The 25,128-nt window shown below is 44.3% G+C and overlaps 1 protein-coding gene across 5 annotated transcripts in view; it reads left to right on the forward strand.

Annotated features, from left to right (window-relative positions):
• The window catches only part of KANSL1 (KAT8 regulatory NSL complex subunit 1), a 166,691-nt gene that overhangs the window by 124,073 nt on the left and 17,490 nt on the right, over nucleotides 1-25,128 (forward strand). For 4 of the 5 annotated variants that reach the window (XM_090044194.1, XM_090044195.1, XM_090044193.1 and 1 more), the window contains exons 4-7: nucleotides 6,486-6,590; nucleotides 15,194-15,309; nucleotides 17,296-17,485; nucleotides 20,019-20,184. In XM_090044194.1, coding sequence (XP_089900320.1) covers nucleotides 6,486-6,590; nucleotides 15,194-15,309; nucleotides 17,296-17,485; nucleotides 20,019-20,184 — 577 coding nt within the window. The remainder of the gene's footprint in view (nucleotides 1-6,485; nucleotides 6,591-15,193; nucleotides 15,310-17,295; nucleotides 17,486-20,018; nucleotides 20,185-25,128) is intronic. The other variant, XM_090044196.1, reaches the window with a different exon arrangement.

Consider the following 25,128-nt stretch of genomic DNA (forward strand, 5'->3'; position numbering starts at 1 on the left):
CTTAAGTGAACTATGCCACCAAATGAAAACTGTTTCATAGTAGCTAGGGTCAGGAGGGACCTGAACAGATCATCTAGCCTGACCCCCTGCAACTGGCTGGAATGAATGCTGGGTTCACAAGACCCCTAACAGGTGATCATCCAACGTCCTCTTGATCTCGCCCAAGGTAGGGGCAAGGACCACTTCCCTGGGAAGTTGGTTCCAGATTCTGGCCACCCTAACTGTAAAATATTGCCTTCTGATCTCTAACCTAAATCTGTTCTCCATCAGCTTATTACCATTGTTCCTTGTTACCCCAGGTGGTGCTGGGGAGAAAAGGGCTCTACCTATTTGCTGTTGATCAGCCCTGATGAGCTTATAGGCAGCCACCAGGTCCCCCCTCAGCCTCCTCTTGCTGAGGCTGAACAGGTTCAGGTCCCTCAGTCTCTCCTTGTAGGACCTGTCCTGCTGCCCCCTCACCAAGCTGTTGGCCCTCCTCTGAACCCTCTCCAGGCTGGCCACATCCCTTTTGAGTGCAGCACCCAGTACTGTATGGAGTACTCCAATTGTGGCCTAACCAGTGTCGCATAGAGGGGGAGTATCACCTCTCTGGACCAGCTTGAGATGCATCTTTGGATGCATGAAAAGGTATGGCTGGCCTTGCTGACTGTGATCTGGCATTGGCAGCTCATGTTCATCTTGGAGTCAATTAATGACTCCAAGATCCCTTTGTTTAAATGATCCTGCACGTGAAATAGTTTCATAGTAGGTAGGATCGGAAGGGAACTGAGCAGATCATCAAGTCCGACCTCCTACCATGGCAGGAAAGAGTACTGGGGTTAAACCAGCCTGGCAAGGTGATCATCCAGCCTCCTCTTAAAGACCCCCAGGGTAGGAGCCAGCACCACTTCTCTTGCAAGTTGGTTCCAGATCCTAGCTGCCCTGACAGTGAAGTAGCGCCTCCTAATGTCTAGCCTGACTCTGCCAGCTTGTGACCATTACTTCTTGTCACTCGTGGTAGTGCTTGGAGGAACAGGGACTCTCCCAGTGCCTTCTGGTCGGTGTTTTTGATGTTGTTGTTTTTGAATGCACAGTGATTAAAGTGTGTTCTAAATTGTCCAGTGGCTCAGATATATTGTCTCATTCGGGACCAGTCTGTGTTCATCGTTGGCACACAGAGTCAAGGAAAGCTGGTCTGCATTACAAGAAATCTCAGAACCTAAGCCTGACTTAATTGCAAATGTTTATGCCACATCTATGATGGACACAACAAGCAAACCTAAAGTAGATTATTAAATCCTTCACCAGGGATTAATTGCTTTATGTTTAAACCTGCCAATATTAGGGTGCTGAAATGAAGGGGAGCAGGGGCCAGGGGGGGAGGAAAGAGTCCAAATGAACTTTAAAAAACAAAATATCGTTCTTACTAACATGAGGTAGTAAGAAAAAAATATTTAGATCGGGGTGTTCAACCTCCGGCCCGTGTGCCAGGTGTGGCCTCTGGAGCCATTGCATCTGGCCTGTGGGGCTTCCCGTGGTTGGGGAGCAGTAGCACTTAATACAGACACCCGCCCCCTAGCAAATTTTCAAACCCCAAGCCCTGCACTGCTGGTTACAGCTGGGCCATGCTCCCTTCCCAGCATCTGGATTGGGGCCAGGCCATTCCTCCCCCATTCCATGGGGTTGGGTTGGGGTCAAGCCCACACACCCTTCCCCCATGGGGCCAAGTCACAGCCCCTCGCCTCGCCCCCCCCCCGGGTCAGATTGGGCCCAGTCCATGCCCTTTACTCTGCCCCCTAGCCATGAGACCAAGTCACTCTCTTTTTCCCCTGCAGGGCCAAGACATGCCCCCTTTATCCTCTGGAGCTGGATTGCAGTTGAGCTGCCTTCCTACCCTTGTGTGTCCAGATGGTATCCACTATACTGGCCCCGGTCCTGGATCTGGACCACGGATGGGATCTGATCTATGGGCAAACAGGGCACTGCCCATGAGCCCTGCCTGCTAGGGAAAAAGTTGAGCACCATTGATATAGGTGAAGGCAGCCAGTGTCTAAGCAAATATTTTGTTAACATGAATGATTTAGTGTCCAAAAAGAGAATCATGCAACATTTATTTCTAAGTTAAGGAGTCCACCTGAGAATGAGGTCTCTTACTCTGATAACAAAGGAACTTCTCAAGTGAAAACATTTTAAATTAATATATGCATGTTTAAAAGAACTGCTTATAGTAGCAAAACAACATGGGGGATTCTGCAAACACCATTAAGTCCTGTATATCTGTTTGGAAAATGCAAACTGGATACCCCAGTAATGCATGGTGAAGACCACCACTTGGAGCCAACTACCATAATAAGCATGTTGAAATTTTTACTGAGCACAAGAATAACTGAATTCATAGCTATGCATTTTGCACAGTGAGAAATTCCAGCAAGAGAGATTTAAGATTACAAAAGTAATTAAGGAGGTTTTGGAGGGATTTGATAGATTACATTCAGCTGCTACCACTTTTTGTAGTCCCTGTGGAAATCTGATTTGACCTGGAATTGTGTAAGGCCAGTATTGAAAAGTGATTCTGAGAAGCTCTTACTACTTGAAAGCAACATTGTCTGGGTAGTTTGATCATAAATTGGGCCTAGAAGAAAAGTCTAAAACATGGCTGCTCAAAGAAGTCCTGAGTTCCTCCTTTTTCTTACTGCATTTAAAATTGAAACTCTAGACTTTTTTCACAAATGTATATTTTGAATAAGAGTGCATTGTTCTCTTCCATCACAGTAGTATGCAACTGGAAGATAGGACAGTACAGTTCAGATGATCGACTTTTAAATCTGCATTGCTGCTTAGCTAATTCAACATTTGGTTGCATTTTCAGCACATTTGTATTGATTACCTAGAAATATTTTGGTAGGTAAACTTGTTAGATTTGAGTTATCCCTTAAAGTGTCATTTCGTGGTTTTCACTTGTTGTTTTGACTGGACAAATAATAGCAGTTCTTCAGTTGCAAAGAGCTCAGAAAGATCACAGCAGGTCAGTGTTTTTGATGCTGTGAATTCTTATTTAAAATCTGTGGTTTTATTTTGCGAATCGTATTTGCATACCTGTTCTTTACCTCATCTCTGTTCTTTGGTTTTCATATTTGAGTTTATTTCTTTTGGAAAGGAGGTATGCTGATTTTAAATATGAATTGGTGCCTTCTGTGGACTTGGATCCAAATTCATGCTCTTTCTAGACAGATGACATGCTGTATCTGTTCTCTCTCGCTCTCTTCTCCACCCCAATCTTCTTTTGTATACATGCTGTGGGGATAACAGTTCTGCCTGTCTTTCAAACTTCTAATTTGGAGAAGCCTACAATGTGCATAGGGCTAATAATAGTTACTAGGAGGAACTTCTGGTTAGAAAAAGTAATGAATAGTTTTTCACATAAGTATTTTCTGCTAAAAGGTGGGACAACAGGGGGTTGTACTTAGCCATTTTTTTGAATGTTAATACGTTATAAAGTAGACCCTGTGCAAGGAGCTCAGTCTGAGGCTCTGGACCTTTCTTGGTACACTTCTGCATGGTGCTGCCACCCTTCTACCCATTTTTCTCTTAGAAGATCATTTATATAGGGCTATGACATCAGGCTTCTCAGAGGTGTATGGTTGGTTTCCAGTTAATTCCTTAATGAATTAACTTTGCTGTACAGGGTTTTATCATCTGACTTGTTTGGGAATATTGGGTTAGACAGGAGTATTCAAGCTGCTTGTCCTATATAAGTTCTTAGCATGTCTGTGGGCACTTCTTAAAAAGTTACTAAATCCCTGCCAGCATTCATATAAATCTTCTTTCTCCTTTTTACAGGGCAGTTGAACTGTAATGGCAGGGATTAGAAAGCCTGACTAATTTTACTATGAAGACTAAATCATTAGGGTTTAAAAGTCCTTAGTATCTGTTTGTCATAACAAAAACAAACACGTAAGTTTTTTCAACCTCCTCCCCCCCCCCCAAAAAAAAACCCAACAACAACAAAAAACCAACCCCAACAACCATCCAAAGAAAGAATCCCATCTTGATTATGGAACTCGTACAGGTTTACAGTGAAAGACATGCAGTGAATTCCCAAAGGTTAATTCAGGGTATTGTCCCTAGAGAAAGAATGAATTGGATGACAATAGCAATGCAGCTCCTATGTGAAAGCATGAAAAAACAGGAGGCTTTCAAAGTTACAAAGGAAGGGTGTTTTTAAGCATCACACTTATTTTAAAATGGAATATCTCCGCCTCTCCCCTGCATCCCACATGGTGAGCTGCATTTGTGGAGCTTTTCCATACGTCATCGAATTGGAGCTCCTGTGGTGAAGTATCGATAAAATGACAGATCCCCCTGGGTTGGGGGGATGTATTATAAATTGAGTGCTATAAAATATCTAAGATGTTGAAGCCAGTTACTGTAGCTTTCCTTGTACTTGCAGAACAATTTTGTGTGTCTTCTTGCTGCTGCTTCCTTTTTGGTGACTCATGATGCACTGAAGATGAAACCCCTCTAACCTTGACTTTTCCTTACCTTGAATTCTTCCCCACTCTTCTATGAGCAAAATAAAGCACAGTTCTTTCCAGGAGTGTCAGAAAGGGGAGAGTTCTTATGATTTTCCAGCTCGGCTTTCACATTAACTAGTCTTCCTCCTATTCCAGGTTCATGTCAAGAAAAATAAAAAGCACACTGATATCTGAATATGACCTACCTCTTCACTCCCTGAGAATCAGCCTCAGATGACGAGTTGCTTGGGTTGGAAAAGGAAGCTAAAACACTGTTTAATAAGTTATGAAATTCCAGCACCATTCTTGTGGTGCAGTCTGCTAGAGCCCTCCCCCTCCCCTTTCTCCCCCCCCAGTACTTCAGAAGCCATTCAGTTGACATCTGCCCTGGAAACTAGCTTAGTTGTCTTCAGAGCAGTACAGAAAGATTGAGATTGTGTAAGACCAGCACACTTCTGTTGTCTTCCATTTTTCCATAGCTTACTAGAAACCTCACTGGACCTATTGTGACTAGAGGCGCACTGATGCATGAATCTGATATTGGATCAGTACCAATATAAAGAGAATTGCCTACATCAGAAACCAGCCTGTTGTGGTTAATATGGCTGATTTAAATGCCTGTGCATCTGTGCAGCTGGTAATTTTGCTGGTGGGCTGCAGCTGTGGACTGGGGCAGTGCCAGGCTCTTGTCAGCAGGGGCCGGCTCACACTGCTCAGGGCAGGAGGTAGGGGGACTATGGGGGGTGCTACAGCAAAATATGGGATGGCTGCAGTCTGCCCCCTGCCCCAGAAGAGCCCGGTGTGGCCCTCAGTGGCATGCACCCTGTGCAGATCTGGGGCATAAGTCGTTTCCTCCCTCTTCCCAAGGGCGCATGCAGAGGCAGGAGGTGCTCCCTCTCCCCATGCCCCCCAAACAAGCCACATCTCTGCCCTGTACCCTGCTCCACCCTGGCTGGGCAACATCTACCCTAGCCCCACTCCCTCTCTTACCACAGGGGGTATTGATCTGTCTTAACCAAAGTTAGCAAAAACAAAACAATAGCTATACAGCATAGTCTTGGCTTGAAGGATTTCCATGTACAAACTCCTATCTCCAACACCTTCACAAGCTTCATTGTCCTTCTGTTGTCCTTGCTGCTGCTGCTTAGTTTTTATCCTTTTGTCTGGCTTTTTTCTTGTTACCATGTTAAGTGAGTTGCATCCAGCGAGCCTTTAGCATACAGGAGATGGGGTCATCTTTATGAACCTTCCACCTCTTCTCACATGTAACCCCTTCCTTTCCTGTTCTTAAAATTTCTTTTCTCTTTCCCCCTACAAATAATATGTTGCTTGCTCAGTCAGTCATGTTAAATTATTAGCTCTGGCATTAAAGTAAATCCTAGTTGTGGGGTAAAATTTGAAAAATGGGCTAAAACATGTTGGCACCCTGATTTAAAAAGAAAAAAGCATGTTGCCTTTTGCTGGATATATGGCAGTAGCAGTTGGTTATTTCAAGCGGTGTGTTTTGCTTTCCTTTATTGAACTTTTTGAATGCAGCTGTTTGTGAATCTGCTCAGAGTTAGCAGTTGGCTGTGAGTTGTTTAACCTGCCTTTGCAAATTGTCACTGTACTTTGGCTTTTCCTTTGGCTTGTCATGGTGGCTGTTCTACTTTGTATTGCTTGTTACAAGAGGAGTTGTGCTCCTCACCACTGAAATGTTCTTTTTCAGTTTTCATACATGGAAGGGTGTGGCTAGACAGTTTATCCAGTCCAGTTAACTACAAAGATGTGATCTGCTTTGGTCCCTACCAGTTCAACTTAAATAATAGGAAAAGCCAGGTGGCTGGCATTTCTCTTTTGGCATCCTGTTTTGAGCAGCAGTGTAGGATCACAGATCACTCTGTCTGGTGCTTTTTGTTTTTAGAAAGTAATACGAGATACAGAGCTCCCTATTGAAACTGAAGAAAACAGCCAGCATCTTAAAGTAATTCTTACTGGATTTCTTCTTTTTAGGGGTTGATAGCCCTTGGTGAAGCATCACCTCCAGATCCTGCAGCAGATGATGCATCCCGTTCCCTTAGTGCCGAAGTTAAACTGGAGCCTGGGATAGACAGACTGGTAAGTGCTAAAGATGGGAGGAGATGCACCCAGCTACTATAGATTTGTTAGTTGAATGTAGCCTGGCAGAGAGATCTTTGGACCACATCTGTAGTATTATTAGCTCCTAGTTCACAGGCTGCCTGAAGTGATGCCACAGTGGGATTTGACAGAGAATGCTATGAGTGCAAGATGGAAGGTTTGGTGGCGAGGGTCTACTAAATACAGTAGTTTGGATGTGTTGCAGTACAGGTTTCCTCTGCGGCATCTTCCTGATAAATTGTAAACTTTGTATCTGGTCAGTAATCATCACCAACTAAATTTTACCTTTAACAAATGTCTCAAATTTCATGCCCTTCGTATTTGTGCTGGAGTGTCGCATCTTGTAAATAGGAATAAATAATAGTGTGAAGTTTATAGATGGAAGCCATAGCAAGTGAGTAACCATATTTATTATTTAACACAGCAGGGTAGGGGACAAACCAGTGACTGCCTCACACTGCATAAAGAGCTAGGTAGTCCTAGGTCAGGAAGAAGGCAAGGTAGATTTGTACCGTAGACTAACAAAGAAAGATGAAACATCAGCTTGAGTTTACTTTTGTCAGATGCTGTGAGGAGGATGTGAGCATGAATTCATGAAAGCTTATGCCTTCTCTCTATAATAATGTATATATGAACTTATAAGGTAGAAATCTCCCTACCCTGCCTTTGTATAGTGCGGTCTGACTTTGATCATGCATGATCCTGTAGTCATTTTATGGGATATATCTGTGTATTAAAAATAAGGGTTTGCAAGTTACCCTGCAGTGCTTGTGATCCATACTTTGGTTGGTTTACTTATGATCTTGGTATTAGTAGTTCAGAGAGTATGTGCATAGGAGCTGGCAAGTTTAACATTTAAATGTAATATAAAGGGAAAAGGAACTTCAGGAACCAAAAAATGACCCAGTTTTACAACTGTTGTTTCAGGTGACTTCAAGTTTGTATACATATCTGTGAAAACATTAATCACAAAATTACAGTATTTTCCTGCATGCAGCATACCCCAAAATATATTATGCACCTTGTTTTTGAAAGGCGAAATGAGGGGGGAAAAAAGTACTTTCTTTATAGTAAGCAAGTAGCAGTAGCTAGGGAGCAGATCCTGCTCTTTGCAGTAGTCCCTATGGGTGTATCCAGGTGAGCGTGCACATGCAATTTTGCAGTACCTTTAAAGCTGTTTGAGGCACCGCAAACTGCATGCAGCACATGTGCAACCATTTGCCACTGCAGATTTTGACCAAAATTTGACACTGGGAAACCAAAAAAAAATGCCGCCAAAGAAAAAAAGTGGTGCAGCACGTGCGGTAGCAGCGTGCACTACCAGAAACAGCCTGGCTGTCCAGAGCCATTCTGTGGCTGCCAGCCAGGCTCCATGTGGCTGGATCAGTGTCTCTGCTGCCTGGGAGGTCCCCAGGAACCCAGGTAAGGCTGCTGGGGCTGGCACAGGTGTTGGCTCAGTTTCCCTTATCCCACCCAGAACTATTTGGTGTGTGCCAGAGTGCACATGCAGGAGCATGCCCTGGGGCAAAAACTAGTGGCACAAATGTATGCCCCTACACTTGTACATTCATCTGGATATGACCCCTTAGTCTCATACAGATTTGACTTTTAACTTTTGCCCATGACTGGTAAAAAAACAAAACAAAACTTGTTTTTATTGTATTTACTTGCTTTTAATGTGCATTGAAGTTTCCAGCAGCTGTTTTTGGAGGGAAAAGTGTGTTGTATGTGAGAAAATCTGGTATGTTAGTTAAAATTTTTCATTCCATTGAGCAAGTTGCATGAGGCCACAGATTTCAAACCAACAGCCAGCATGATTTGGAGAACGCCTTCTTATGGATGAACATTACATTGCTCAATGGATTTTATTTCCTACGGTTTTAGAATGGGCTCCCAAAATAGGAAATTCACAATTTCTTGGACCAGTTACAAGAAGAATTAATGGGTCTTTCTCAGGTTGGGTCTCTTTCTTATAATGGACAGCAATACCAAATTACTGAAATTCTAAACTATAAAGGTCAGATGGTGTTACAGGTACCCATTGTATTAAATTCTCACCTTCTGAGACCAGGTTTCAAATGTGTTGGAATCTTTTTAATTGTTACAGTCCCTAACTGGCAGGTCATATAACACAAAACTAATTTGCCACAATTAACCAGCTTTACTCTGGACAATGAGCACAGTTATGCTGTGTTGCAGAACTGAAATGCTCTGGAAGAGCAGTGGGAGGCTGTAAGACTATAAAAATGATGATGTTGTAGGTGATTGAGGTAGGCTCTAACCAGACTTATTCCCTTACTTTTCATGAGTAACCAAAAACTAAAAGGTTGGGGAATAATAAAAATACAACCTGACTTCTGTGAATCTTAGAAAGGGAAAACTTATGTGGTGATGAGAGTTGGCTGTTATTTGAATCTGTCAATGCCAGTTTGAAAGTTGAGGCAAATAGTTTTGTTTCTGCCCAGGAGAACTTTTACAGTCTCTGATGCCTGATGAAGGGTGTTTGTGCCCAAAAGCTTGCAATTAAGGAATTTTTTTTTTGTGCAAAAATCTAGTTAATCTAATAAAAGGTATCATCTCTACCACAAGTCCTGATTGCCTTTTCCTCTAGCCCAATATGGTGATGACCTGGATACTTGGCAAATAGTTGCATTTTTTTATTTTATTTCTTTTCTTTTCTTTTTTTTTTTTTTTAAACGCTGAAAGGCTTCAATTTATTCCAGTTTAAATATATGGGATGCACCTTTTGAAGATGCTCTAGTGTGATTTTAGGTTTTTCAAAAGGAGAAAATGAAACATAGGTGGCTATTCTGGCCCCTTCACGTGTGTGCAGAAATGACCCTAGCAGGGTGTGGGGCTCAGATGCAAAGAAGTGGGGGATGCGGCAAGTGGCCATACGCAAAGCCAGCAGTGGGGGGAATCACTAGCACTAAGTGCGCCCTGCAGGAGGAGCCATGGCTGCTCCGCAGGGCCCCCCAAAGCACGGGGCCCGGGGCAGTTGCCCCGATTCTGCCGGCGCGCCCCCCCCCGGACATCCCTGCATGTGTGGTTTACTGTGTAATGTTTTACCTCATAAACTTTGTCAAATTCATTGCAGTGTCCTTCAGATCCCTCCTTTAAAACTCTTCTCTGAGCTACCATTTAAAAAAAAAAAAAATCAAGTATTTAGTTAGCTTGTGTATTTGTACCACGGCTTATCGTGCTGTTTATAATCATTTCATTGTTATCTTATTTCCCCATGTGCTTTCATCTCTTTGCTCAAATTGTAAGCTCGTTTGGACAGGGACTTCATTCATGCAGCATTAGCACAATGGGGTCCTGATCCCTTGTTGATATAACACCATCACAAATACTAGTTGCTAGGGAATAGTGAATAATACCGCTTTTTTTGCATGGAGCAGGTATATGGTCACCATGGGGGTCTGTATTCAAGCCATGATGTCTTCTCTTCTATCAACTTCGTATCTGGCAGGGAAAAAAAAAACCGTTCTGGTAGGGGTGTCTCCTGACAATGACTTCACACCTATTACTTGCTTTTGTGAGCCCCTTTCTCAGTCTCCCATCTCTAGTGTAATCCTGAGCTGGTTGGAGAAACTGCTGAGGGCATCAGCAACAGGAAATACTGCCTTCAGGCGCCAAGTGGTTATACTCCCCTGTGGTCCTGTTCATGTGCCTAATTAGTCTTGTTCACACAGGGTGGGGTGATGAGTCAGGAAGAGGCTTGGCTTGCACAAAGCCAGACAGTGAGTGTGGAGTACGTTCTGGTTATATCAGAACTCATTAGAAGGACGCCTTTAATCAGGTACCCTCATCGGCGGTCCTCGTGAAGGTTACCATCTAGCATTTTTGTTCAGCCTGGGTTCCAGAGCTGTCTGAATTATAGCATACCTACAGCTGTCTGGAATGCTGTCTTTGATGCCATGTTCTTGTTGCATAGTAAGCTGGAGAAGGAGGGGAGATAAGTTGCAAGGAAAGAGTGGCTCCATTGCAAATTTCTTCAGTTTTGGGAGGTTGAGGGTTTCTCTCCATTCAGAGGTATCTCCTGTATCCTGTGTATATGGCCACTAGGTCTTCCATCAGGTGTTGAATGCTGGGAGCAGGAGGTGTTGTGTAATTAGATCCTTAGGCACTAAACATGATGTATGAAATGGGGCCAATAATCCTTTAAACTGCCACTGTGGTGAGGGGCAGGGTGGTTTACACAGAAAACCTAAATATTCCTGCTGTCAGCTTTGAGTGCTGTGTTGACTATTTTGCTTGAAAACACAAAATAAATTATGCCTGCAGTAGTGACTGTTAAGTCGTTGGTGAGCCTGTTCATTATTCTGCTGTTGAGTTCATGCTTTTTAAAACGTATTAGACTCTCTCTTCTGTAGTGCAAGATTGTGATCTAGAGGTAGTTCTTGAGAGGGGTGCTTCTGGCCTTTTCTTTAAACCTTTTTAGGTTATTTGAGACACGGGTGTGCCCCTCCCCTGCTAGGAAGAGGAGGATGATACTTGTGATGCACTACTATCGAGTAAGGGATTTGTCCCCAGTAGCAGAAGAAGCATCAAAATCCAAACTAACTGAGGAATGATCTAAACAAAAATAAGAGTTTTCTAAGGTCCTGTAGTCCTGGCAGAACACATTTTATCCCCCTTAAAAGTTTTAAAAATGGATTCATGCCATCCTTTTGAGGGTTTGCTAGAAAATCATCCCTGCATTTTTTGGTACCTCCTCTCTGGGGCTCCAACCTGTTATAGGGTCTCTGTGCCATGTCTCCAAGGGGTAGACAAGGGCAACGTTCACTAGCTCTGCTCCCTACAGTCTAGACCCTTCTTGTGGAAACACTTTGCACTCTAGGAAGGGACAGTAAGTGCTTCATGTCCTGTTTGCATCTCAAATGTGTGATGATTTATACCAGAGGCAGTTACCGTCAGTTAGATTAATGTTGGGAATGCATGTTGCTTTTGTGCTGCAATAACAAGTTTTATGGTGGCACAGAGGCAAGCAGACTTCTGGCAAGGGTCTGTGTCCCCAAGCAAAGGGCCGTGCCCTTTGTCACAACCACAAAGTTTTGGGCATTTGTGGTGTGACAAGAGGTAGTAATTTTTCACATTATGGCAAGAGAATGCAGGCAGCCCAGAGCTCCCCACACTTGGGGAGGTGCTTCCAAGGCTTGAGGAGCCAAGTCCTCTGCAGACTTTCTAGGTTCCCCCCCTTAGAAACATACCCTGGAAATTCCCACGGTCAGTGGGTAGAGCTGCAGGCCATGTTGTTTCACTGGGTGTTTCACCCAGTGAAGCGAATCAGCTGTGCCAGGACTCATTTTTGCACAGCTAATCCACTTCACTTGGCAATGTCTGTTTATACCGTAAGAAAACAGGGAACAAAAATGAAGTTTCCAGCCGCAGATTGTGCAGCTCTGTGCCAGACTGGCAACAAGCCTGAGAACGAAATGGCTTTGTTACTCTTCTGTGATCTCACAGAGGTCCACACATTTTAAAGGTGAACATAGGAAATAAAGAGCTTTGGCAAGAAAGCTCTCTTCCCCCTGGTGCTCAGTTGAAAGGAGCAGTCATGCTTCTGGCTCAGAGGAAGTTCTTTTTTTGGACCCCACCCTCATTCCTCTCGCTTGTCGGCAGCTCATTCCTTCCATTGCTGGGAGTGAACTACCGGATCGCTGGAATCAGTGCCAGCTACTTTTTGGTAGCTTCTGGAGAGACGTCAGCACAGATGCAGCCTTAGAGTTCATGGAATTGATTAAAAAAAGACTTTGGGATGTTTTAAGAGGGAGGTGGTAGGATCAGCGAGAGGGGAATGGGTTGTTTCCCAGAGAAAAATCCCCCCAGTAGCTTCATATGAATACTGTTCCCTTCCAAGACCTCTGACTGGGAAGCAGTTGTACCGGAGTCTGTAGAGAACAAAATCATCCAAGAGAGGAGGAGAATCTACAGTGATCTGCAGAAATTTGTCATGACCAGGAAGTGCCTCATCTCCACAGCTGTTGAAGGAGAACTTGGGTTCTGTTTTTCAGATGTAAGCTTTCCTCCTTAATGATGAAAATAGTTCCTATATTAAAATTTTGCAGAGGGAAGGGGGAAAAAAACTAGTCCTAAAGGTTTGTATATGTGCAACCATTAAAAGGCCTTATTGGGACACATTCCTGACTTAGCACTATTGAATGCCTGAGAAATCTTCTTCAGGTTGTTTAAGTCACCCACTCCCCAAGATGAGTTCTCAGGTCCTTTGATAAATCCCTATCTTGAATAGTTAAATGAACTGAAATCCTTAAAGAAGAGAGTTCTTCTTGAGGGAGCTTTCTAGCGAGGAAAATAAAGATCCCATTTAAAAGGACTTCTGAGTTGCCTGGTCACGCCCTATGTATATAATGCATGCCTCCAGAATAGTAGTCATGTGACTTCCTGAGCTTGCCAAGTTGCCAGAAGTCCAAGGAAAGCAACCAAATCCTGTTCTGACTTCAGCTTTTTTTACGTTCAGCATTGTTACTTGTATGTGAAACCAACTTATCAGATCTGCTTCCAAATGTGTAGCTGCAACAGTCAGGGGTCCAGATATCAGACCAGCCACTTGGTTGTGTTTTTCAGTGGAAATTCCTCTTCAGAGTGGTGCTTCAGAGAATCCAAGACTTGCAGATCAGCGAGAGCCTGAAGTTTTGTGTCACCAAAGCATTCTTCCCTTGGTAGAAACTGATGCCACAGAAATCTTGGGAACCTCTAGTTGGCCCTGGCACTGTCCAAATTGCATTTTTAGTTGTCAAAAACAAATGGCATGTGTAGACGAAACGGGCCCTAAATTGAAGCAGTGGTTTTAAAAAAAACAAACCACTGCTTCAAATTTAGGGCTGATTAAACCCCTGTGTCATGAGTACACCCTGCTGACTTGCCTGCCTTTCTGGCGGGGAGGAGAGGGCAAGCTGCCCGAGGGCGGAGCGGTCCCTTGGCTGCGGGGTGGGGTGGCTGGTGCTTCTCCCCTCCCCCAGGTGGCACCCACCCGCAGGCACCTGGCTCAGGCAGTCCTGGGGGGCACTGCAGCTATGGAGGGAAGCACTGGCCCCCATGCAGCTCAGATAAGCAGGTGGCAGGGAGGGGAGATCAGGCTTGCCATTTTCCTTGGGCAGAGCCTGCCTTCCTGGGCTGCTGCCAGGCTACTTGCAGGGCTTCGTGCAGAGCTGTGGAGCTGCACAGAGCCCAGTGCTTTGCTCCACGGTTGTAGGGGCAGCAAACTAAGACTCCTAGAAGGAGTTTTAGTTTGGTGCGCCCCAAGTCATTTAAGGTGCATTACGCCGCCGAATTTCCTACAGTGACTAGAATTAATGCACAATACGCCGCCAGGGCCTGCAAACACTGACACCATTAAAACGGTGCAAAAGCATTTAGCCCACTTTTTAAAGTGTCATGAACGCACCCCTCCTTTTCATCTACACAGCCTAAACTGAAGAAATCGCTTACATAAATGCTGGCCAGGGTCTCCCATGCCTCATTGAACGAAATGGGTTCATTCAGTGGAACCTTTACCTTGGGGACAGCAGTACGTTCAGATGGAGCGCTGCTTAGTAGAACGGCAGAGATCAGATGCATCTAAATAGAAAAAGAAAATCTGACTTCTACCATTTTTACTGTAACTTCAGATGTTTGAGGTCATACTGTGCAGCTGCCTGCTATCATATATGAACTGATATGATGGCAGCTGTCCTGCTATCATAATAGAACTGATCAGGATCAAGGATGTAGCCAAGGAAAGCCAGCTGTTGATATTGAAGATAATGTAGCGATCACGTTTGTATAAAGTAGGCTTTGAAGGACAAGGAAGTTGAGCTGTCTTGAGTGTAACGAGGAACATAAAGGGATTGCATTTTGTAGGAGGGAAGATGCAGTTGCAGTCAGGGCAAAGAAGAGAGATGAAAATGGAGATTAAAGGTGTGGCTTTTGGCAGGTTCACAGTGTTAAAACCAGAAAGCTGTCCAAGCTATACACTTTCTGGGAATTGTCCCAACTTAAATTGCCTTTCATGTAGGCAGCCTGTAGGCTCTGCTAGTGGCTCAGTGGGTAGTTGTGACTGACTGTTCGGCACTGCAGTGTCTTGGCTATAGGGTCATCCTTTACAGGATATATAGGCATCTAGTGATAGAGACCTTTTGTAAACTTGCCCATTCCCACCAGTTGAGACATGACCTCATGCTTGTGGCTCTCACAATTTAAAAAACCCAGGGTTCCAGACATTTGCAAATCTTCTGTGAGTTTGTACGGATGTTTGGCACGAACAAATTTTACACTAGAATGGGATAAAATTCCTCCTAATGATGTCTTTTATTGCATGGTTTGTTTTGCCTTTGGCAGGTGAGGCAGGCTTGCCATGCCACACCAGTGACTACCTGAGAGGATTAGAAATCCTTTGTTTCCTCCAGTGAGAACACTGCTTTGTTTTCAGCCACTCACTAGAGCTGTTGATAGGCTGGTTTGTCAGCCTTTCGAGAATGAAGTTGTGTGTGGAAACCAATGTGTGTAGGGTCAGAGATGGAGGGAGATCTACTTGGCAAAATGGAAAGTTTTTATATATTATGATCTCTTCCCTTCTGCAGGGTGCTTCTGTTTCCCAGCCGCTAGAGAACCTTGGTACATCTGCAGCAAACACTTCGGAATCTCTTCCTTCCAAACCCTGTGGAGCACTGAGACCTGTCAATGGTGTCATTAACACGTAAGGCTTTTTCATATATGGAGTGAGAGATGGGGACACAGAAGGGATGTGCTAATATGACCTAGCCCCCATACGAGACAGTTTTTGTAAGATGTGTGACTTGAGCTTTTTTTCAGATGTTTACAGTCTCATGGTTGTGATAGTGTGTGCCCACACCTTCTCACAAACCATGCTCTGAAACAGTGTTGCAGACTGATTACATACCTGCGGTTGAGCTATAGCATAGTTCTGCTTAGAATGCTTTTCTGAAAATACTGTAATTTGCTTGGATAAGTGAACTCAGACCTGAACTGTGCAATGGTATATTAGAAAATACAGTTTCACAGTTCTGGTGAAACTGTTTAACAGGTGTTTTTTTTACACCTGTCTTCCTTGTATGATTCAGGCTTACTAGACAGAGAACCCTGGTTAACTTGCAGATGCATTCTATCCTGTTGCCATTAGTAGACCCTAAAACAGTGGTTCTCGATCTTTTTAGCCTTAAGGCTCCCCTCCATAACTTCCTTTTTCAGAATTTAGTGGCACCACAGGGCCAGTTTGAGATTTACTGAGCTAGACTCTGAATTTAGAAATGTTATGGAGGCCTGACTCCTAAGCTAAAAAGGTTGAGAAACACAGATCTAGCCGGTGCCAGGGAAGGGCAGCAGGGACAGGTTTTCACCCTGCTGTGCCCCCTGTTTTCACTGCCTACTGCCTGTCCCTTCTGCTGGCCCATACCTGAGGGAGCAAGGGTGGTCCCTTTAGCCAAGGATGCTCCCCTGGGGTCATGCATGCCAGCAACTGGAGTTATTTGCCCTGTGGCCCCTCCTGCTGGCTTGGGGGTTTGTGGGAGGAAACCATAGGGGTGAGCTGATCTGAAAAACTCTGTGCCTGCCTACACACCCAGCAGAGCTTGCTGCTCAGTGTTGGAGAAGGTAGCACAGGTATGCCAGAAGGCAGGGCAGGGGAGCAGTCCCCAGAGGAGCAACGAGAGATGCTGCAGTGGGCACTGGGAGCTGGATGGGGAGAAGTGAATGTTTTACTCCTCACATACAAGCTGGGTGTCATGGCTAACCGGTTGAGAATCACTGCCCTAGAATTTATAAATAAGTAGGTGAGAGTAAGCACTAGAAGCTTTTCTGGGTTAGAGAATTTTAAGGTTGCAAGTCTCTGCTACGGTTCTTGCAATGTATGTAGTACTCAAAAGTCCATGCAGTACTATTGCACTTGCTCTAAATGTCTCATCAGGAGACTGCAGTGGGTAAAGTTATGGTCGATGGGCGCCACTGGGGGTGGGGTTGGAGCTGGCGTGGACCACTGGCGGTGGGGACATTAGGGAGAGGGGGGAGGCATGTGCGCCCTGCCCCTGTATGTCAACTATGGGTATAGCAAAGAGGGGCACAAACTACTAGTGGTAACAAATATCTCTCTGCCTACAATTTGCTCTGAAGCTTGGGAGGCTTGATCACTTCACTCTGGGCTTCATAACTTAGCTGTACCTCAGAAGACCTAGGACTATAATTTCAGGAGCTGCTACTTGTAAGAATTGAGGCATGTGGTTGGGGCAGTGACAGAACCGGCAAGTAGATTCCTCGGGTCACAATTGAAAGATGGAAGTAAAGGTCAAACATCTCTCCTAACTATACATTTGGTCCAATAAAGTGTTTCTCAAAACCTCCTTGTATCTCATACATTTCCTAGACCATTGCAAATAAAACAACACTACCCATATATTGAAGCTTGGAGGCAGACTTGTGCAAAACTCATTCTATATAATATTCTTTCCATTGTATTTCTATAACTGTTTTGTTTTACTTTAAAATGGGGGGGAGGAGGAATGGAGAAGGGTTAACAAATTTTAAAATGCTTTGAATCTTGTTACTGAAGTGGTAACTAAAATCAGGATTGTAAACCTAATTAGCATCTTAAGATGACCAGGAAACACTTTAATAGGTGCACAACACTAACAAAAATACTTAAGCCTGAATCTCTTCTGTTCTTATGCAGTCTTCAGCCTGGCTTGGCAGAACATGCTCAGGGAGATGGCCCAGATGCTGAGGAGCTGTTACATAAAAAGCAGCGACTGAACATGGTTTCTTCTGATGGAACCTGTGTTGCAGCTCGCACCCGCCCAGCACTAAGCTACAAGAAGAGACGGCTTGTTCGACCTAGCAACATCGTGCCCCTATCCAAAAAGGTCAGTGTGTGAAGGTGTTGTCTTGTCCATCTTTTGGTGGGGGGTTGTCAGTGGGATGTGCATATGGGATGTACATGTTGAAGGCTTGACATGGTGGTCTGGTGTACTTCCACTACAATAGATTGCTTTTCATAAAAGTTGTTCTAAGAAGCTTTTAAATGGCGGGGAGGGGGGGGAAGTCCTTCAGCAGAAGAGTTAAGGCTCTAAGGGTGGGACTTCTTCCCTAAACATTAAAACTTAAGCTGATGAAAAAGATCTTAAAATGAAATGTGTTCTTCAACCTTAACATTGTCCTGCCCTGCATAATGACCTGTAGTTGGTTAGCTGCTTTAGCCTTCAGTCCTGAAACATGTTAGTATTTTGTTCCTGTATATCTCTCATATTTTTCTCTGCATGATCTTTCTCACCCTTACTTCCTTCAGCATTCGCTTTTTGTGGGGTTTTTTTGGTGGTTGATTTTGTTTTGATTTTTTTTTTTTAAACTTTTGCTAAGCAGTTCGTTTGGGGAAGAGCGATGCTTCATCTAACCCCTATTATTGTTGATGCAAGTTGCGTACAGCCCTTCTAAAGCTAATGTCATTGAGGGAGGATAAGGAGGGTATGTTCCTTTTTTTTGTGGAAAGAGATCATTGCTGACTTCTGTATTTATTATGGAAACTTCTGTTAAAATGTAATGAAAAGGAATCTTGTTATGGAGTGTCACTATCTAGATGGACTAGCATTCATGTGGTCATAGCAAACTATTCCAATATGAGTACTGAAGGCTATATTACTAATGAGTGAATGTGACTCTCCCAGTGTTCGGTCCCACTAGAAGTTTAGTTAAACTCCCAATAATTGTTCTGTAATGAGGGGTGAGACCCATCTAACAGGCCAGACCAGCTTATTTCCCCATAGGCAGAAACAGTTTCAAAACAATTTGCATTGCCCTAGGGTCATAAGCCCAGGAAGCTTTGGGGAGTGTCAGTCTCCAGGTACTAGAATTAAAAGGAAGAGCTTAAGGGCTTCTGTCTTGATGAACAAAAATGATGTTGAAATTTTGCCTGCTTGAGTTAGCTTAGTTCTTAATAGAACTAAACAAGGAATCATCATACGCTGAGGGTATTTCCAGTGGGGCTCTGCAGGGATCTATTTTTGGCCAATGACTTTCAAAATCTTTAGTGATTATCTGGAAGGATATCATTGCTAGTAAAACTTGCTGATGAGTCAAATTGGTGGGGTTGTAATGGCTGTAAAGGAAGATCAGTTCTAGACAGTGAATTGGACTACTTAGGGGGGTGCGCTCATTTGAATTATAGTTTAATGCAACCCAATGAAAGGACATGCCATTCAGGATACAGGTGGTGCCCTGAAAATGTCATGGACACTGAAAGGGGCTTGCTCATAAGTGAGAGTTGATAACAATCATACTGGAAGCTCCCACTGAACTGGTTATCAATAAGAGGGCCAGTGTAATCTTGGTTATATAAAATGGATATCTGGTGATAGCTGGTGTTACCTCTGTGTGCAGAATTGGTCAGACCACTACTAGAATATTGGTGTGTATTTCTGGTGTCCCTGCACTGACAAGGATGTTAACAAAGAGAAAAAGCCAGCTGAATGATCCTAAGACTGGAAAGCATGCTTTTGTAGTGAAAGACGTAACCTCAGTCAGCTGCCTTTCTCTTTAATAAGTACTGTCTTGATCACAGTCTATAAGTACCTTATTTGAAAAGATTTCTGCTGCTAGCTGGCTCCTTAATCTAGAGCATGTAATGAGATCCAGTGGCTGGAAGCTAAAGCTGGACACTTTCAGACTGGAAATGAGGGGCCCAATGCATACTGAGAGGGTAACTATCTATTGAGACAACTTGGGGATGGTGGTGATTTTCTATTATTTGAAATCTTTAAGTGAAGCTTAGATGTCTTTCCAAAGCATGATGTTACTTAAGGAGAAGCTTTGGACTTGATGCAGGACTTAATAGGTGAGAGGTTCTGTGGCCCGTGTTTATACAGGAAGTCTAGATGATCATAATGATTCTTACTTTAAAATCTATAAATTCATGAAGTGAAAATCCTAATTCAATTGACCAAGCATAATTTTAAAAAAAGGACCAACCTTCTTTTTGTTAAGATGGCCCCTGCAGCTGATGCAACAGCTGCTGTCACTGACCTGAGATAACAGTGTGTTTTCTGTAGTTAATCAAATAGAGGTGGCTTCACTTGATTTGGTGTTAAATGAAGTTTTTAATATTGATATGGTGTAACATTTCATTCCGTGTTGGCAGATTTGTTTTATTGCTAAAAGTGAGCCCTAGGTGGTGGTGTTGTGTGCACTGAAGTTGAATACAGTTTTCAGCTTTTGAGTATGGTGGGGGTAAAGCAGCATTTCTCTACACTACACGGAGCTAGTCAGTATTGCATGAGGAATGAAGGGTGCAGTGTCCCAGACTTTTTTTTAGTGATTTGCCCAAAGTCTGCATGTGGGAGGAGCAGCTCTGGATGGACACTGATCACTTTTGAGATGAACATAAGTGTCTTTTTCATTTCCTAGGTCCTTCGTAACAGCATGGCTCGATGTAGCTGTGACGTGAATCCCTTGTGCGCCCTCTGTGGCACCCGAAGCTCCATGTCTCCGGAAATCCAGTATGATGCCCCTTTGCTGGAGCGCCTCTCCCAGCTGGACTCCTGTATTCACCCTGTTCTGTCATTCCCAGATGGTAAGTATCATTTAATGAAAATCACAATAAACAACTGTAAGGAGCGGGCAGAGAAATACCTTGGAGGAAAGAGTTGAAACCAGCCCCTCAGATGGGTCAGAGCCAGGGCACCTTGATTAGGACAGTACCTGAGGCTCCTGGAAGCCTGTCCATTCTGCTATGCTGCTGTTTTACAGGGTGTTCAGTTAATTATTGTGGGTAGTGCCAAGTACTGAATATATGTGCATTTGAATAGAAAATGCAGTTTGGGTAGTGCTTGTTGTTGTTTTGTGTTGTGTCATCGTCCCGTGTCGTGTGTCCTGTCCCCCCCCCCCCCCCCCCCCCCCCCCCCCCCCAAAGAAACATGGTAGTTGCTGGTATGGAAAAGTGAAAAGAAAACAGCATGCCTTGAATCCACACTAGTGTAAACATACATCTGTGTAGTCAAACTTCTTGAGAGAGCTAACCTAGTGCCTGGTTTCATGGGATTAAGAGAGCAAAGCAGATAGTTTGATGCATGATGATTGAGTCTGATATCAGAGTTTATAAGCATTGTAGTGACCATGTTGTATACACCAGTGGGAGATGTGCTTACAGAGAGGTTTTCAGTTTGTATCAAAAAGTGGTGTAGAGGCTTGCTTAGTTCTGAAAAGAGCGCCATACACTTGCTGCCAAGACGGAAGTCACCTGTAAAATGATGATGTAGATTTAAAGGTAGAATATACAACTGTATAACACCAGGGAGGTCCCTGGTGATTTCAGATTCTCTCTGAAGTTTTTCTTTCCATTACTGTTGTGTTCTCCAGAAAAATGACTAGTTTGTATGGTGTCACTTCAGTGCCATGAAGCATTTTCTGATTTAGTCTGCAAGGTTTTTCCCTGAGAGCAGGGTAGTTCAATAATGGCATTTTAGGAAGTAAAAGCTTCTAGAAGCCAATCAAAAAAAGAAGGGGAAAAAACCTTGCTTGGCATCTGGGGACCATTTTGCATCACAGTTACTGAGTTTGGGGTCAGTCCACTTGTTTACAAATGAGTAACCCTTTCATAAAATATGTCATCACAGAGAGGCCAGAGAGTGGCAACAGGATTATTCTGTTACTAGAGAGGGTGTTTCTCTCAGCTGGTGTGAGACCTTGGCTGGTAGTGATGAGGGGGAAGTTCCTTCTGAACTTTCCTTTGTTGACCCTGCCTTGTGGATAGAGTATCACACTTTAAAGCTGTCAGTTCAGATTGACTGCAGGGCTGTACTTTTGGTTTCAGGACTAAGAACTGTGGCTCTGCGACATGCATTGGGTAACCTTGGGCATGGCCCTGAATCTCTCTGGAAATTTTATTTCCCAATATTGTACTGTATCTAAATTGCCAACAACAATCCAGCTTCTTCCCCTACCAACCCCTACATTTTCATAGGAGGAGGGGGAGGGAGATGCAAGTCTGGGTCTTTCTGAAATAAAAGGATGAAATCCTTATATATTGATGGCTGTTAGAGTAACCTAATATTTAACTGAAGGCCATAAACTCCCTGTTTCATGAATCGGGGAGAATTTCTCTTGTTCCACCTATAGCATAATTGACTAGCTATCTTAGAAAAACATGAAAAACCTACTACTTGTAGCAGGGGTGGACAGTTATTTTGGTCGGAGGGCTATTTAGCGAGTGTTGGTGAGGCATCGAGGGCTGCAACAGTAGCCCCACCCCCTGGTCACCATCTTATGACCAGAGGTCCCACCTTCTAACCCAGACTTTGCCACTGGCAGTTTCTCCCTTTTACCCAAGAAGTCCTTGTGGGGGGTTGCTTGTATATTTGGGGTAGGGGGTATGGTTGGGGGTGGGGGTGTGGGACTTGTGGGGGGGGTGGTGATTGGGGTTTGTGGGGGTTAGGGGTGTGTAGGGGGGTCCCCCCTTCTTTCCTCCCCGCCTGGCTTCCCCCTGCCCACACAGTTACCTGGCTGACCCCAGCCCCTCTGTGGGAGAGGAAGGATGAGGCTGCCTTGCCTGGCTTGCAGCACACTGCAAAGGCATTGCGGTGGCAAGAGAAGCTCCTAGGGGGGACAGGGAGCTGAGCCTGGTATCCTTGGTGTCTGTCCCACACCTGCCCAGTGGGGCTACACCAAGCTCATGTTGGCTTCTGCTGCTGCTCTGCACTATCCGTCTGTCCCGTGCCTGGCCAGCAAGACTGATCCAAGCCCACACTGGCTCCTGCTGCTCCCACCTCACCTGCCTATCCCGTGCCTACCCAGTGGGGTTTTGTGAGCAGCCAAGCTCCTTCACCCCCACCGTCCGCATGGTCCCCTGTCCAGCCATGCACAAGCAGGACCAGAGTAAGCTGCAGGCAGAGCCTTGTTCCCCTCAAAGCTACAGCTTCCCCATCCCTACCTGCTGCCTGGGGCACTGCAGCAGGGTCAGGAGTTGTTGCTGGAGGCCTAGGCAGCCAGGCAGTTCCCCAGGCAGCGGCAGCAGCAGCCCTACCCAGAAGCTGTGCCTGGCATTAGGGGAAGCTGGGAGCGCACTGCAGGCTGCCCTAGGTGGGGGTGGGCAGGACTTGGCTTCATGCAGAGGGTATCAGGGGCAGCTGCCAAGTGGGCCAGATGCAGTTAATTGGTGGGTGCCTGCCTGTGGGCTGCATTTTGCCCACCCATGGCTTAGTCATCACTTACAGCAGAGTGCCAGAGACCTGTCATTTGAGTCGGTACTTAAAAATCCTATATTCCTATAGGATTAGCCACAATTGTATAACATTTTAAAACAGACTTTTATTTGTTTTAGATTGAAAGTCTTGCTTAAATTTGTGTAGCAAAGCATGTTTGCTAACAAAAAGCAATAAAAACATGACTGTTTTTCTTTTAGAAAATGCCCTCAGTTCCCCAGACACGTGACTTCCTTTGACTATCCTGGAGACCTGTTTTTTCTTAATCTTTTCAAGCCCTGAAAGAGGGTGTAGTATATGGGAGGAGCTTATTATTCTTTGAGTCTGCCTCAAGGTTTCCCAGTGGGTGGGATCAAGGTCACAGAATTAAGTCAAGTGTTATCAACCAGGCCAAGCATTGTTTATTCCAGACTTTCACTAATCATGGTTCGCCCCCCCCCCCCCCAAAAAAAAAAAAAAAGCTACTCTTGAGTTACCTAATGGATAAACGGAGGCTGAGTACATCTCTTGAACTTTTGTTTTCATGAGATCTAGAGAAACTCATGAAGATATGGTCCTTTGTCAGCGTCCAGATTTGAACTGGTAGTGTTTTCCAACTTTCACTTAGAATCCAACCATCCTGGGCACATTTTACACTGGGAGTGGGGTTTCTTTGACAGTTTTTTCAGAGGACCAAAGCTACCGAGCACCTTGGGATGAAAAAGAGAATTAGATATGTATAAATGAGTTTTAACTTGCTGCAACCCTGCTCCTTAGATTCTTTGTCCTCTTATTTCAGTTTCTCTGGACCACTTGATTTCAGGCTGAGAAGTCAGATGATGTAATAACCTTGGTAAAAGGATGTTAATTTAGCTTTTAAAACAGTGTGGTTGCCATCTGCTGGTCCCCAAGAGACCTGCAGCCTTGAGCTTGCTGAAGAGAGAGTGTGGGTGGGATGAAGTTGTATTGCAGTCTAACACAACCAAAATCCATAGCAGTGTAGTGAAAGCATGAATATCCTGTGTACAATTAAACCAGGTTTTAATTAAAATAAATTTAAAAACTGAAACCTGAAAAAAAATAAGTGTTGCATTCAAAAACTTGTCTATCCCAAGTATTCAGTTGGTCTAATAAAAGGTTTCACCCACAAAAATCCTTGCCTCTTGCATTTTTTTAAAGGGTCAGTAAATCTCTAGGTCCATCATTAAAATAAATTGGAAAGTGATCTGGAAGAGGGGAGAGTAAGTAAAGAAAATGTATCACATCTACAAAGTTAATGATTTCAGTATCTTGTATTTGTTGACTATCTCTTCAAAGAACATTTTTTCCTTTGCTGTTTTCGCATGGAGCCAGGCTTTATGAACATCTGTATTCAGTGTCGATGGTTCAGCAGCTGCCAGCACATCATAGCCTCCAGTGCTTCGTAGCAAGCAGGCTGTGGTTTAGACCCATTGTAACTGTCAGGATATTTTGGACACTGCTCTAGAAGCTTTTCTCTGGGACCTAAGTTACTGCTATTAATAAACTTCAGCCTACTGCCAGCTGGCTCTGTCCTGCTGTCCAGCTTGCCCTTGTACCATATGTGCTTGCCCTTGCCCTCTGGGGTCAGGTTGGTAGCTATGGTTGAAGCTTCTGTGTCCGGTCACAGAGGTGGTGTAATTTTAAAGGAGGTTCAAGCAAAGGCATTTGAGGCTCAAATGCTGCTTGAAATGTCTTGCCTAGCAATTACTGTCTCAAATTTATTGAGCATTCAAATAGCTTTGGTTGTCCTGTAGGGTCTGAGGAGAGACTCATCTGCTTCAAAGTCCCAGGAAATTAAATGTCTCCAGGGGATCTCCGAGAGGAATGTTGGCCATGCCTGCCTTCCCATCAGTATGCGCATCTCATGGCTATTTTGAGTTCCTGTTGTGGAGGTATTGGTTAGCCCATGAGATGGAGCACATAGCAATTCCTGTTTTGTAGGTGATCTACTAACGTGGCAGAATAGCAAAGTTGGGATACCAGCAAACTATGTTATGTGAGATATAATGGTCTTTGCCCTCATGGATAAGAACCATACTGGTGCCATTGGCAAATCTGTTGTGTTCATGATGATGGTTTCCATGCTGCTTTGAGAGAGATGAAAGGAATCCTGGTGAATGGTATTTTAGAGCAACAATTTTCAGCCAGGGTGGTATGACATGCTGTGATGCTGTGAGATCCTTCCATGGGTGCTGTGGTATCTGATCCCTGTGCCAGGATGGAAATGGTAGCTCTTCCCACTGAGCATGCCAGTGTCCCACCAGAACAGGTGCTCATGGCTTCTCCCTGAACTCCTAGCAGTATACTAGTGTGAGTGG

Source organism: Crocodylus siamensis, chromosome 4 (assembly GCF_052110815.1).
Source record: "Crocodylus siamensis isolate JL-2025a chromosome 4, ASM5211081v1, whole genome shotgun sequence".
Classification (NCBI taxonomy): domain Eukaryota; kingdom Metazoa; phylum Chordata; order Crocodylia; family Crocodylidae; genus Crocodylus; species Crocodylus siamensis.